The 15,908-nt window shown below is 44.7% G+C and overlaps 1 protein-coding gene across 5 annotated transcripts in view; it reads right to left on the bottom strand.

Moving 5' to 3' along the window:
- EIF4G3 (eukaryotic translation initiation factor 4 gamma 3) overlaps positions 1-15,908 on the bottom strand; it is a 240,781-nt gene that overhangs the window by 16,360 nt on the left and 208,513 nt on the right. For all 5 annotated transcript variants that reach the window (XM_027841348.1, XM_027841345.1, XM_027841344.1 and 2 more), the window contains 7 exons: positions 15,609-15,703; positions 13,727-13,820; positions 12,429-12,546; positions 10,701-10,921; positions 8,549-8,664; positions 7,757-7,929; positions 967-1,092 (listed from right to left, as the gene is read on the bottom strand). In XM_027841348.1, coding sequence (XP_027697149.1) covers positions 967-1,092; positions 7,757-7,929; positions 8,549-8,664; positions 10,701-10,921; positions 12,429-12,546; positions 13,727-13,820; positions 15,609-15,703 — 943 coding nt within the window. The remainder of the gene's footprint in view (positions 1-966; positions 1,093-7,756; positions 7,930-8,548; positions 8,665-10,700; positions 10,922-12,428; positions 12,547-13,726; positions 13,821-15,608; positions 15,704-15,908) is intronic.

Raw genomic sequence — 15,908 nt, 5'->3', positions numbered from 1 at the left:
GTACCAATGTGCATCTATGGCCATGTATTCTAAGAACTTTTGGTTTTACCTTGGACCATACACTGCCTAGATGGAGAAGCTTACAGGGAGATTTTTCAGTTAAAATGCCAACTCCTCCTGCAAATCTCACACACCACTTTCTGTTGTAAACCTGCATTGCCTTTATCATGTAATGTTGTATAGCAGCAGTGTGTGACCATATCGTCCCCCTTACAAGATGATAAACAATTGGAGGGCAGGGACCTAAAAAAATGTCTCAGTATCTAGCATGGTGCTCAGCTCTGCCTACAGAAGGCACTTAATAAATGTGTACTGCTTTGATGTACGATATTACATCTTTCTCCAACATCATTTAACTCCAGGGTCAAAAAGCTGGGTCAAACACTGCTTTCTCTGGTTATCTATCTGCATTCTCTAATTCTTCTTTCAAAGCAAAAGGAGTAAACCCTGAGTAGCTGGGTAATGAAGTTATCAAACTGACCTCTCTAAGGTATTATGGAAAGTGTTGTGGCATTTTTCGGAAGCAGGTGAAAGACAGTAGGGCCTTTTCCTAGTCTCAACCAACTTGAACCACACTGGCAAATTCTCTGATCTTTCTCCTGTTCATGGCTGTGCCCAATACAGCAGCTCAGAGAACTCGGAGGGAGGACGGGGGCATGGATGGTAAGAAAGAGAGTAATTTTTTTTAAAAGTTGAAAGATCTTAAGAAGGAAGGACATTTGAGGCACCTCATATGGGGTAGTGTCATACATTAGGAAGTGCACTGGATTTAAAGTTAGAAGACTTAAGTTCAGGGACCTTGTTTTACCACTTACTGTGTGACCTTACACTATGCCCTAAGAATAAAAGTAATGACTGGTGACATTTCTATAATGTTTAAGATTTACAAAGGCCCTGAAGCGGGCAAGTTGATCACTTCCAAATCAGCTGAGTAGATGTACCACACCAGAGACCTGAGTGACTTACGTGATAAGTTCTCTCATAGAGATTCCTCCTTCTTTTAACATGGGGGTCACCAGCTCAGCAAGGTACAACCAAATATGGGGGATATCAATGGCCATGTCATCTGCCAACTCCAAGGTATCTGAAAACCTGTCAAAGACAAAGAAAAGACATTCAAGTGCCAAAGTTAGTTCGAATGTCAGATTTTCTCTTTAGGAAACTCTCAAATCTCTCTAAATTAACAAATTCAAGAGATGGTGACCAGCAGATGTCAGATTCATTATTATGTACATGGAAGAGATATAAAGGAAAGAAAAGGCAGGATTCCTGCCCCCCAAGGAGCTACAATTTCATGGGGAGTAGGAAGGAATTGAGAAAAAGAACCTCCTTCAAGTCTTTGAAGAAGTGGGGAATTGTGCATGTGGAAGACTTCATGTCTACCAGATATGATTTGTGTTCATCAATTTAACTCAATTGTCTTTTTCTACCCTCTTCAAAAAAAAAAAACTTTCTTGGGGAGGTAACTTAGAAATGATGGTGATATAAATATAAACATTATCAATAAAAGTAAGATAAAACAATTTAATGGAGAGAATGAGACAGGTACAAAAAGCTTGAAGCGTTAATTAGAATTTCAAAAAAAATCAGACTATCTACAGAAAGCTATTAATTAAAGACATTACCTTTGGCCTTCATGGGTGTCAATAAATAATGCTAGTTTAAGTTCCTACTGCGTTTTCCTTACAATATCATCCAGAGGATTGAGGCTCCAAGAAGGAAAGCAGCTCACTCCCTGATTTCCTGCCTCCCAGCTCATGACTATTTTCCGTATTTCCAGAGCTGGAAATGTCAGTAAACGAGCACAAAACAGAGGACTTAAAATATCAAGTGTTTTGTGAAATGTGGCGACCTTTTCCATATGGACACTCATTAAGCGCCACATAAGCTACTGAAATGTTCCATGTGGCTTAAGGATATAACAGGGAAGCCAGAATCTGGGAAAATAATACATTTTTTGATGTCTTGTACTTTTCCATCAACTCAGTAAGTTGTAAGCCTCAACAGAAATAAATCATGGGCATTTCAAGAAACTCCAGCATGCTGAGGGCTGGTCTACAACACATAAGCAGAGGCGTAGTGCCAGGCAAGAGGCTGCCACCCCGAAGGACAGCCTGTAAATGCAGTTCAAGAGGCTTCATCAGCAACAGGGCTCAAGCCTTGGTAGCTCTGACCAAGTAAGAGAGGTGCTGAATAATGGCCTGGTGTCAGAGCACGTGGTAAATCATTGAGGATCGTTACCAGGTTGGCCACAGAGTACATTTTTTAGCTACAGCACCTCATGAAGGTTACACTCTATTAAGGCAATGAAGGTTTTGGTGCTACAAAGTAACAACCTGAGGGTTGTTGCCTGGGGAATACCCCCATGTGGTGCCAAACTCCCTGACCAACAAGCCAGTGTCCTCTCCTGTGGACTGAGGGAACAAGCTCATTTCTAATTCCCATTGGTAAGCTCTCGGATCTTAGGATTCTAAGTAGAAAGTGGAGTCTAGAAGGCAGGAGTGCCTTGGGCATTTGTCACCTTGGTGACATCCTTCCTCAACCCAAATGGTAGGTCTAGATGGCACGATGGCTCCTTGGAGATGCTGCTGGGATACTGGGACCTGTGCCATGTGCTACCTGGGGACTCCTGAGCAGCAAATAATGCCACTAACTCAACAGAACTTCTTGTGGAGGCACAAGAATGGAAGCAGCAGGGCACTGGGACAATAGCGCTGGACCTGGCTTCAGGAGGCTCACCCACAGTCCTGCCGTTCTCCTGTTTGGTGACCTTGAGTAAGTCATGGTTGGCAGGGCCACATTTTCCTCCTCTGTAAAATGAACAGGGCTCACTCATCTCTAAGGTACCCTATAAGCTCTAATACTCTACGATGTCATGACAAGATCATGAACAGTGAAGTCCTAGAAAACAGGCAATCGCATTTGGCACCGAAACACTGCTTACCACCAAAGAACTTCAATGGGATGGCCATCAGCAAAAATCAGGGCAGAATAACCAAGCTGTCACTGCACAGCAAAGTGAAGCAGGATAACCCCAAGTTGAAAGGACACATTGTTTTAAAGGGAGGCAAACGCGCAACTTCTGACAGGAGTCTATCTGTGAACTGTTGGTCAATAGCAGGCAATGATGGAACTATCGTAAGGGCTCCATGAACGTAAGACGGAGTGTCACAAAAACAGATGAGTTATTCATGCAGAGAGTTCAGCTACAAATGAAAGTGCTTAATCCGTGGATGCAGGATGGGGCTGCGGGAGCAAACTGTCCTCTTTGAAGCACTCCCTGATACACACAGGTTCCCACCTTTGAAATGTACCACATTCATCTGGGGCACGTCCTCCCTGTCCCCATCCACTTGATGAAATCCAACTTACCTTCAAAGCCCAGCACCAGCGCTGGTCTGCCATGACACTAACTCTTGGACCTTTTCCCCTCTCAGCATTCAAGTGACCCTTGGTTCACATACATTACACGCTTATTACGCTCTGTGTGTGTGTGTATAACAGATGTTTTCATTGTTGTATCCCCTCCCTCCACCACTTCTCCCCCCCCCCCCCAATCCTCTATAGACTATGAGCTCTACAAGGGCAGGGGATGGATGGTGTCTTATGCCAGTACGGCATCTCGGAAGCAGCAGGCATATAACAGGGACTAATTCACTCTAAAATGATGGAGAGGACATCTCTTGGATAACAGTAACCTGATGGAAGTTACACTTGCTTGGTAGTCAGGTAAAAGATCCAACATCTCCTAGGGGGTGTCAAATACTCTTAAGACCTCAATATTTACAGAGTATTGGCCCCTATGTTCTTCATGTATCCAGGTATGCAGCAAAGACCACATCCACTCTACTGAACTGTGGCATAAAACCACAGTCTAATTCCAGAACACGACTGACGTTACCAAACTGCAGCCTCCACGAGGGTAGGGACCTCATCTAATTCTTCTTTGTGTCCCCCATGGTGCTCAGAACAGGACTGGACATACTGCAGATTCTCAGGAAAGGTGTGCGGAATTGAAATGAGTGCCATTCAACTAGAAAGGAAGAGCCCGTATCATAGGGCTTAGAGCTGGGACTTTAGAGATCATCGAATCCAGTGTTTTCATTTTACAGATGAGGAAACAGAATCCCAGAGAGGGGAAGTGACCTTCCTACGGTCCACTAGGAATTGGCAGAACCAGGATCCAAAGTCAGGTCTCTTCGGACGCAGTGTGCTCTTTCCTCTAGCCCAGGCTGCCTCAGGAGCTGAGGTTGGCACTGAGTGTTGTCCTGTGACATTGTGCGGAGATGGAATCATATCACACTGTAGAGAACTAAGGAAGGGGGGGAGACTAAAGGAAAGATGTGAAGTGAGTTGTACTATGGAACTACCAAAGGGAAAGCTTTATTCTACCTGAAAAAGAGGCAACTAATTTAAAGAGATGGACAACTCAAGTGGCACACTGGACACGCCCAGAGAAGGCAGCCCCAGAGGGAAGCCTCCGGCAGAGCAGGCAGACCAAGCACAACCCGGTGAAGGGCTTACAAAAACCAAGACTCCAATAGGATGAGAAGGCAGGGAGGGGCCGTGGAAAGCAAGCTCAAGGAATCAAACCCTTCAAAATATTAACATAAGACTATCTAATGAGAGATGTGAGGAGGAAAGTCAATCGGAGGACAGATGGTGATTGATAACATCGAACACACCTGCTTCTCAATCCACATCCTTTTTTGGGTGAGCCACATTAAGCACTACTGAACACTATAAGGGAACACAAAGCTTAAGTGCCCTATAAAAATGCTGATGAAAATTATTTTCCCAGAAAAGGCAAGAATATCATGGGTACCAAAAGGGGTTCCACTGAAAAAGGGGTTCAAGTAAGACAAAACAGCAGAAATAATGACCCCATCTTCTGAGGTGAAGTCTATGTACACCACATTTTGGGGACAACTTCTTGTCAACTGAAAAAGGTGGTTTTAGGATCCTGGGTTACATCAGAAACCACTGTAAATATGTGACAGCCTTTACTGCATACATAAACAAGAATTGTTTTGAACCCTGATAAAAAATGGCTGTGTCAACAGCATTATTTGAATGTCTAACTCTCTCTCTCCATGTAATTCCCACCATGTATAAGTTATTCAGATGACTGTATAGAGCCAGACCCTCAAGGAGAGCCTAATGATTTACCAAAAATGCACATTAGACTCACACCTGACACAACCTAAAGAAAACTGAACTGTGTAGAGTTGAAATACTTATACTGCTTGCTTCACATACTTCAAAATACAAGGCTGAAAGGCTTTATGGGGAGGTAACAGAGTGGAGGCTGGGCCTCCAAAAGCCTGGGAAAGAGCTTGGAAACCCTCCTCTCCTGATGACCAGCACCATCACACCCAGCCTGAGAAGGTTCATATGAGAAGACGGCTGCTGACCAGGGTCGCCCCCATGGCAAGGTAGCCAAAGAGGGTTCTTCTAGCATCCCAGAAAAGATTCAGAAGGGATGGTCTTTGGTCACCTGAGTCACAAAAACTAAAAGTGGTGGCAGTGCCTGGTCCAAGGCACTTCTGTGGCAAGAAATCCAATGGCTTCTCTAGAGGGGACTAGAGACCCCAGGGGAAAAAAAGAAGGCCCACAGTTGGCTCATATGCCACAAAGCATTCCCTGGGTATCCATGGTAGTCTGTTCCTATGTCCTGACCACCATGTGTTTCTTTGAGACTGTCAGTCCTTTCTAATTTTCTGTCTGATCAGTTTAAGGCATGTAGGCCTTAGGCTGGTTCAGGCCCAATCTCCACCACTGATTAAACAGGTGGAGAGTCGGATGAAGGAGTGGTCTGTGGGCACAAGCATGCATCTGTCTCCTTTTCAGTTGGAGTGAAATCTCATCCTCAACAAAGGTGTAGCCACCATTTCCCCAAAATAAGTTGTGGATGACACATGTACATTAGGTTAGGAACTATGCCAGTGTATCGCAAGAAAAGATCTAGTCAAGGGCTGAAACAGCCCTTGTTTATAAACACTTTTGATCGTATCCATTATCAGGTTAGAGAAGCTCCTAGGGCTAGTTCAAGTGAAAAGTTAAGCAGGCTCATACAACCAACTGTTGTCTAACAAGGTCCCCCTTGTTAGAATGGGCCTTCTGGGGGATCCGCTTTGGTCTAGGGTTTGCACTAGAGCATACCTGAATTTCTGATGTGTCCCAGGAAGCAACCCAGCCTCTCAGGAGTCCTCTCAGCCAAGAATGACCCACAGCCGGGCCAGACCTCCTGGAATGGCTCTGGATTGGAATAGATCTCCTGGCCCCATGCCAGATGTGGACAAACTTCTGGGAGTGATGGGGAGACAGAGTGAGGATGGTAAGGCACTGTGCAATCCAGCATTTCCCCCCCATTTCAGATTCCATAGCATTCACTGGTAAGGTGCCTTGTTATCCTGATACGTAGCAATGTGAAAGGTTGAGAATTACGAATTGGAATACCCAATGCCCCAGCTGATCCAATTTCCTGGACGTCAACATGGGATCAAAGCAAATAGAGCCAGCCAGAGCCCCCTGAATTTTGGTGTTGCTAGAGAATGGATGAGATCTGAGTTGAGTTTGTCCGTTGAGATGGTGTATTTGCCCATCTGTTGTCTTTTCCTTGGGTAGATCATGGAAATAAGTCATATAATCTCAATGACTTGGAACTGGGTCACGTATGGTACCATCATCATGGCTTTTATCGATGATCACCACAGAGATTTGTGCCAAATTTCCTTGTTAAATTCAACAGGCACAAGTCAACTTCACCAGACTCCAGGTCATTGCTGGGAGCCAACTCTTCTGATTATACTAGCAGGGAGATGTTTCCCAGTACCTTGAGGCCTTCTTCAACACAGTCCTATGAATAATTGTCCCTGTATGTTTAATGTTAGTCTCTGAATGCCACTGTATGTGAGGATATTTCCATGGCAGGCACTGGCTGGGAGACCTGTGATGCCAGAGCTAACAGCAAACTTGGATGTCAGGATTCAAGAGAAACTGAGTGCCGAATACCAGTGACAGTTGGAACTCCATTGGACGAGATGCTGTCAGGAACCACAATGAGGCAAACCTGGAATGGATTCTACGCATGAGACACCAAAGACTTATAAACTTCCATGGAACTACAATGGGCATAAAGCTGAGAATTTTTTTGAAGCAGTAAGATACAAAACATTTTTATGTCAAGTCAATAGTTGCCCGTGATAGAGAGCTTCTGCTCTCAGATATTCATGCAGCAGTTTTTAAGAACTGAGTTGATAAGCTGTCTAGAGTTTGCACATTTTGGGGTGTCTCTGCTAAACTCACCCTCTTTCCCGGCCCCAAACTATCTAAGGTAAGAATGCAGCAAAACGGTTAAGCACATATAGGAAGTATCTGTATCCCCGGCACTTAGCACAGTGCTTGGCACACAGCGGGCATTTCATCAATGCTTGTTGCCTCGATGCCTACAAGAAGGAGATGAGAATGCAGTAAGCATTCAATTAGGTAATCAGATCAGCACCTCCGAATAAAATCTATTTGGCTAAATTTGTCATTTGCATTTTCAACCTTTCCACATCTCACTAGACACCTCCTCAAAGAATCCGTACAATCAGCAAATTGTTGTCAAAGCACAGCCCAGTGGACATTGGATATTTCTGTCCATGGAAGAAGCTGAAAAGAGAGAAGAGTCACAGACAGGAAACATAATTTTACAATTCACCATCGCCCGAGAGTCTGACAACTGGTGGCTGTCCTTGAGGAGGATACCAACCCTTTGAAGAAGTCCTGTTTGCTGAGTTTTTCGGATTGCACCAACTGGTGGAGTAACTGGCCCATGTGATCCCTGGTGATCTGACTCCTTTCCAGGGTGGACTCCACTCCCACTCGCACAAAAATAGGCAAGAGGTTCTGTGCATTTAGTTCCTCTACACACTGCATGGCTTCCTGTTCAAATAATGGAGAGTGGTGTAATTACTTTAACAATTGGGACAGGATCAAGCAGAGAGGACCAAACAAATGAAGGCTTCACATTAATGACAAGAGCACAGAAAGCATCCTACATCCTAACGGGCTTCTTGTGGGGCCTGTTAAATGACGAATGCCATGACTCATTTCATGGCCTCTGGTCTGTGGATTCTTGGACCTTTCTTATGACGTGGGTAAAGATATGATTGCTTTCTAGAATTTTACTAACTACACGTGCTAGCCTTTCTTCTTTCCTTACCAGGGAATGCAAGTGAACTCATGCAGCTTCATTGAAAAGTAACATATGCATGGATACACTTATACATAGCTCTATTAATAACTAAGGCTACTCTTCTCTTGTTTGGCCCATCAAATCCCTTCAAGTAAGTGACCCTAATTCACTCTCCACATCTGACTTATTTAGCAAACAGAAAGCTCAGTAAAATGGAGATTTGATCCCAGACCCTGTTAGATATTTAATGATTACTTTCTAAATCCGGAACAAGATTACAAGGGACCTTATAGATCTCCTAGCACAAGCCTCATTTTAATATGACTCCCTATCACATACAGCATCCTGCAGACTGATTTTGTTTACCTTAAAATCATTAATGTGGAGGAATTCATCAATAATAGATTTCGACTTTCTCTCCATCTCCTCCTCTGACAACAAAGGCTTTTCAGGAACTGGAGTTGTGGGAACATCTGGTTTAGCTGGTGGTAAGGAAAAAAAGACAGAGACAATTGAGAAGGGCACCTTTCACTCAAGTGGGAGTACATAACCCCTTATTAACATTGATGTTTATTAAATACTTTAAATTCTGGATGTAAAACAAAAAAAGGTATAAGATGACAGTTCTCGCTATTTAATGCCTTGTTTTTATTATATGTTTTTCACTAGTTAATGATCTTTTTTTTTTATATTACTTTTTTTGGGGGGGGGGGGCTAGGCAACGGGGTTAAGTGACTTGCCCAGGGTCACACAGCTAGTAAGTGTCAAGTGTCTGAGGTTGGATTTGAACTCAGGTCCTCCTGACCTCAGGGCTGGTGCTCTATCCACTGCACCACCTAGCTGCCCCTAATGATCTTGATAGTTAATAAACAAGGGGATATAGAGGTTGCAGACTCCAACAGTAATCTTTAGATGCAAGAGTGGCCATCACACAGGCAAAGAGAGACAGAAAAAGTGCCCCAACATTGGGGGTAAAAAAAGATTAGTCTTCAAAAGACCAAAGGAAAGGGTAAATCACATTCTTTGGTGATTGGAAGCCTTCTTCCAGATTAAGAAATACAGGCTACAGATCAAAAGGTTTTTATGAACTTTCAGGAGAAACTGTCAATATGGGAAGCAATCATGATGAGGGCAGAGGAACTGTCTGTAAGTAGCTAAGGATGATGGGCCCCTTGAATAGCCCTGGACACGAAGCCACGTCCATGGAGCCTAAACCATTCAAGCGGTTAACAATGCAAAGGGGAAAGAATACCATTTCAGCATCTACCACTCTTTGCTCCCTTCTCCATGATCTCATACCCCAGAGAATCCAGCACTTAACAAGGACTAGTGCCTTTTCCTATAACTGGTCAGCAATTGCTACTCTATCTTCACTTCCCACCTATGGCACTGCCAATTCCTGTGGCAAACACTAATGACAACCCCCCCTGCCACTATGAGTTCTGACAGTTATCATATATGACAGATTCTACAACTTTTACTTCAAATTAATATCACCATGTGACCTGAGACTAGTAAAGTAGTGGTGTGACCAAAGAACATGTCATGCGACAGATTCATAAGCTCTTCAAAGCACTTTTAAAACTTCAATAATTTGGTTGCAGGTTCTTCCAAAATTACCTCTTAATGGCACTGAAGCTCATACATGTTAAAAGTCTGGACCATGACATTACATAATTGTATGTAATGTATTTTTCTTCCAGACCCCATGCCGAGCAATTGGGGCTACATTAAGAAGGCCAACACTGCCCTACGGTCGAAGCACTGAAGTCCAAGAGCCAGTGGGGAGACGATGCACTTGCCTTTAAATCTCCACAACAGTGCATTCCCACCAGAGCTACAAGTGAACTGACTGTTCTAGAACTTGCAGGTAAAAAAACCTCAGCAGAGCAGAGCATGCAGAAGCCCTGCACAGCCTTTGTGATGGATGTCTGTCATCTGGGAGACCTGCTACTAACTTCAACCCACAGCACCCTAAAGAAGTACCCACAGTACCCTGGAACAGCCCCTCCAAGCATGTACATGCGTTACATGACACACGTCCAACAAGGCCAGCGATAACGCCAGACAAAAGAGAACGGGAAGTTAAGCCTGCCACCCCCTTCTCAGCTGACCTTGGGGTGCCCGGATAGTGCGGTGTCGTCAAATAGGGCACACCTATACCGAGCAGATGGGCTGCAGCACCCATGTACAACAGGGTGAGCTGAGGGCAATAGCACAGGGAGATTTCTGGGCTGCTTCCCTGGAAGGTGAAGTAGCCTTATGGCTCACTGAAACATTTGGGAAGAAGAGGGGGAATCACGAGTCAAATAGCGGACAGTCAGAACAAGCCAATTACATGTTTGTGAAAATGGTAGTTTAACTTCCCCAGCACTGCGGCCCAGCCTGGGGTGTATGTCTCTACACCTCTGGCATATGGAGTCACCTCTGTCTCTTCCCCCACGCCCTGCAGCGACGGTCATGGATTCTGGGACGCAGATCCCTATCTCTGCCACTCAGAGAAAGCCCAATGGCTCACCTGTTTCCCTCGTCTTGCTGCGGTCCACCTCTGTACTGCTCCTGTCCACGTCCGTGCCCCCTGTTAGCTGTTTCACAGTCTCAAGCATCTCTCGTCGCTGTTCTTCTTGGGACTGATTGTCTAACAGATCTTTGCTGCTGCTACCACGAAGGAAGGTGTTTGGACGAGGCGTTGAAGAGGGAAGGGGCTTGTCATTCTTCTCCCTGCCCATACTTCCTCGACTTCAACACAAAACAACACTTCTTCAAAAGGAAGGCTATGTCAAACTTTACAAGAGCAAATAATCATCTAGCTTTCAAGTTGTTTAATAATGCTGATCCTCCAAAACCATGCTACAAATGAAATAATAATTCTCAGACACATATTCGAGACTTTTCCTGAATGATTTCCAAATACATGAAAAAGCAAAATAATCTTTACAGCATTATAAGAAAGTACCACAGGGAGCTCTTATTAAGATAAAATAATTCTGTTTTCCTAGGTGATAGAGATGTTCATCATGACAAAAAATAATTTGTTGACTTGTCTCAATTTTTAAAAGGTTTAAATGCCTATAAAAAAATGAGAAGCTGTAGGATGGAAGAGATCTAAGGGCTGGTTAGAAGCTAACTAGTCAGAGAATTAAAGCCAGGTGCCCTTATTAAAGAACTCACTTAGGAGAAATATAGCTAGGAATTAGAGAGTAAGCAGAAATGTGCTTCTGAGCAACCAAATTAGATAGCGCCATTCTACTACCCACTTTACTCAGAGAAGACTTCCAGAGGCCCTCACACAAGCAACATACTCTTTTCTGAACAAGACAGATTCTTGATTTTATAATCTAGTTTCCCAGTCCACAGCACGTCAAAAGAGAGCAGCAAAGAAGCCTGTGCTTCAGATGGGCAGACCAACAGCAGTGAGAATTAACACCCAACAGGCAGCTAAGGGGGACTAGTTAGAAAGGTATGGAAAGCAGCCACAAGGCCTTGGCAGCGACAGCACGCTAGGCTGAGGAGTCCACAGAGCTCACAAGCCCCAATGGGGCCTGCTGTGTGACAGAGAGACAGACAGGACACCACAGCTAATACTCATAGTGACAAACCCAAGTTATGAAGTTTGAATTACGGTTAGGATATTCTCTTGAAAAAGACAGGGCCATACAGAGTGCATTTTAGGAAGATTACAATTCCAAACCGTCAAACATAACCACATTTTGGTGTATAAAGGAGAAAGTGCCAGTATCCTGAATTTCACATAATGCTGACCACAGGAGGCATTACTGCATGAACACCTGGGAAGCAGAGGTGGGGGGAGAAGAGAAGCTAAGAGAGACTTGTGAAACTCAGAAGGGAAGCAAATTTGACATGGAAACCGTATTAAATAAGACAGAGAAGGGGATGGGCACAATTACTCTAACTTGAACTCCTAAGTTTGACACCACGGGACCTAACAAAGCAAGGATGCTCCTCTCCTCCCTGCATACTCTGCCTTGCTGGCAAAATCTCTAAGAGACACTTTCTTTCTGGGCACCTCTGGGTGTCTGGCCCTACCCTGGGCTTCACAGGACAGGAAGACTTAAGGAGTCAAGAAAGAAGCCATGATACCAAGCACAAGGCAAAGGCCATGTCAAAACAGGGGCTAAAGACAGTTCACGGTTGCAGTGGCTTGCCTTTCCCTGACATCACAGACTCAGAACCTCGGTCTCAGGGCCCCATTAGTCAACAGAACAGGCAGGATAGTTCCTCTTACCTAGTTAAGGCCCTGCGAGAGTCAAACTCCAGAGGGGTAGATGAAGCAGACACAGATGATACTGGAGGCTGCAGAGCAGAAAATCTGTTCAAACTAGTGGCACCTGATCGTAAGGAGTCTAGAAATGGTGAAAGATTTAGAAAAGAGAGAGGTTAGAAAGAATGTATACATGAGGGAAAGTGACAACTCTAGAGTCATTGTAAGCATTAACGAGCACTTTAAAGATGACTGCAGAGGACCACCTGCTTCCCCCAGGGCTTCTAAGAAGAAAGTTTCTTCACCAAACAATCATTCCTTAAGTAGATCACTATGAAAGAATGATATGCCAGGTGCTGAGGGAGGTACAAGGAGAGTTAACAAATGGTTCCTACTTTTCCTTGTGGAGTCTAGAACCTTGTTGAAGGGGAAGAAAATTATGTCACAAATATAAATATTCAATAACTATAAGATGTGGAATATGTATGTATAATAATAAAAGTATAATCAAATAAGATAATGCTTGTAAAAAAGTGCTTAGCACAGTGCCTGACATGTAGAAAGCTCTACATAAATGTTTATTTTTCATCCCTTTTCCTGCCTTCCCATGACAATATAGGAGGTATGAGAGAGGGTGACAGTTGGAAATATCATTCCATCTCAGAGGGAGGGATCAGGGAAGGGAAGAAGCCCTTGAGCTGGGAGTTCTGAAGGATGGATAGGTGGAAAAGAGGTAGAGGGTGGGTGTGTGTGTGGAGAGGTAGAGAGGGAGGGGGGGAGAGAGAGACACAGAGAGAGAGAGAGAGAGACACACAGAGAGAGAGAGAGAGAGAGAGAGAGAGAGAGAGAGAGAAGAAAGAGGAAAGAGACAGATTTTCTAGGAAATGGTGAGAATAAAGTCAAAAAGGACTTGAGAAGTGTTAATACAGTGCTGTCCAAAGTGGGTCTGACCTCTTAAGGCATTGAGGGTGGAGAATGTTGACTAGAACTCTGTTCCTCAGGTACTGATGGGAGTAGGGGTGGGGAGGGCATGGTGGTACTGGTTAAAGAAGGGTTACAAAGGAACACAGAATGAGAGAAGGGACAAGGTAACTTGTGAGGACTGAAGGGAAGGAGTGGGGCCTCCAACAGACTGTGGGATTGAACTGGAATGCAGGCAGTGGGACAATTCCCATAATTTGGTGACAACCTCCCCTGCCAAGCCTGACAATAGCCCAAGTGGAGCTCTTGATTAGTCCATGAGTCCTGAGGATCACTGCTTTCTTCTTGGGGTGACTAACAAGAATGGGCCTGAGAACCCTTCCCAAGTTCCCGCCACTTACCCGTCTCACTTGCTTTTGCTCCCCCGCTGCTGCCTTTCCCCCAGCTGCCCAACTGGGCTTTAGGCACAAGTTGAATCTTCTCATCTATTGTAGGCTGGAACACAAGGGAGCTTAGTTGAACATGGGCAGCAACCAAAAGAAGCCAAGCCTGTGGTCAAGGTTCTAACGCTTGAGATCAAGTTGCAGGGGAACTTATTTACAATGCCCCCCCCCCCCACCCCGCCCAGCCTTAAATGGAGGCCCTATGCACTCACTACATTGAAGACCAACACCAAATTCTCCCCAAAATGAACACTTATTAGCTACTACTACATAGGGTTGTAAGACACATGAAAATAGAGAAAACAAAAACACAAGTCACCCAAACACCAGGTAAAGACACAGTTAAGCAGCATTCTGCGTGAGGGGAAAGTGAGCATGCAATGAATGAGGACACAGGGAAGGAGAAGGGTTAGAATTCTGGCTATGGCAGACCAAGAGTCTCCCCACTTTCACCCTATAACCAGTCTTTGGGTGAAGAGAGGTCTAGAGGTCTGAACACATTTCAGCACCCCATTTTACATAACACAACCAGTAACCATGATAATGATCATCACTCACATTTTTATCATGGCATCATCACAGGTTACATGGTCCAAGCCCATCATTTACAGATGAGGAAACTAAGGCTCACAGAGGGGAAGTGACTTCCTAAGGTCCTACAAGGAGTCAGGGGCAAAGTGTGAACTCGGTGGCCTCCTCAGCCACACCTCTTTCTATCCATCCAAAGCAGGATGCCTATCTGGGCACCTGCCTGCCCTCCAGGAACACCTATGCTTCCACTGGTCCATCCTACCTCCACATGAGGCTTTAGGAAATACAAAGCCATCTTCCCCATGACCCTGAGTTTCACAGAGAGAAGACGGAGGCCCAGAGAAAGAAGGTGACCAGGCCTATGGGCCCGCAGCTGCCAAGCATCAGCCCCTAGGCCCCCTGACTCCATGACTCCGTGCTTCATTCTCCATCTACAGATGTCACTAATAATACTTTTCTGATCTCAATAGTGTAAATTCCATTAAAGGAAAAATATTTTAACATATGGACTCACAAATCCTTGAGCACTGTTCAAGGAAGAAGGTGCTCCTTTGCTCCACTGTCTCTATCCAGGGATTACTTTTGCCTACATTGTTAGTTTTAAACGCTTTCAATGCCCACTAAAGTCTTCTTCTAATACCTGAGGATGCCACAGAAGTGGCCTGGATTTCTTAAAGGCCAATGCCAAAGGAGCCCAAAGTCAGGCCCCCCGACCGTGCAAGCACAGTTCTGAGTGGGAGCTCCATGATGACTGTCTCTTATCAGGAGAGTGTCTTGGCCAAGCCCCAAGAACCTTATTCCTGTTGGGAGGGTTTGCCGTTCAGACCATGACACTTGTTTACTACCACATCTGATGAAGGTTTCTACTCAGACATGTCTTTATCCATGGCATTGGTTAAATGATAACATTAAATAACAACAGTCAGCTAAGCAAAGAACCCTGGGGATCATGACAGCTCATAACGCATTTTCTTCACAACAACCCTTTTAAGGTAAGTAGTGTAAGGTATTGTTCCCCTGTTACAGATGACGAAACTGAGGATCAGAGAGGCTTAAAGCTACATTGCTAGTGAGTAGCAGGGCCAAGACTCGGGTCCAATGTTGTTTTTAACGTCAGGCCACTGAGAGGTGTAGTGACTCATCTGGGGTCACACAGCTGGCAGATGACAGAGGTGGGGCTTGAGAATCCACGTCTTTCTGGCTTTGAGGCTATCTCTCTAACGATGCTATGTAAATAAGGTTCCTATAAAACAAGTTCCTATAAAGCATTCAGAATGATTCTAAAGCACTTTTAAGAGATGAGGCTTACCTTGGTGATTTTGAGGAATTTGGAGGGGTCCAGCACACGGCTGTTCTTGGCCCCCTGCACAGTGTTCCACCCACCTTCATCCACTCTTTGAACACCTACAAAAACAGGCATAGTGAGTCACAACCCCCATCAGAGCACTGTGCTGAGCACACAACGGATGCTTTACAAAGGTCAGTCAACTAACTGGCTGACTTGGAAACTCTGTGTAATGAAAACACAGCAACGACCGCTACAAAGCACTTTATAAACATGATGGAGCTGAGCCTTACAACAAGCCTCTGAAGGTTTTAACATTCAAGA

Source organism: Vombatus ursinus, unplaced genomic scaffold (assembly GCF_900497805.2).
Source record: "Vombatus ursinus unplaced genomic scaffold, bare-nosed wombat genome assembly UNPS02014859.1, whole genome shotgun sequence".
In the NCBI taxonomy this organism is placed as follows: domain Eukaryota; kingdom Metazoa; phylum Chordata; class Mammalia; order Diprotodontia; family Vombatidae; genus Vombatus; species Vombatus ursinus.
The sequence above is the reverse complement of the archived record's forward strand: the minus strand, read 5'-3'. Positions and strand labels throughout refer to the sequence as shown.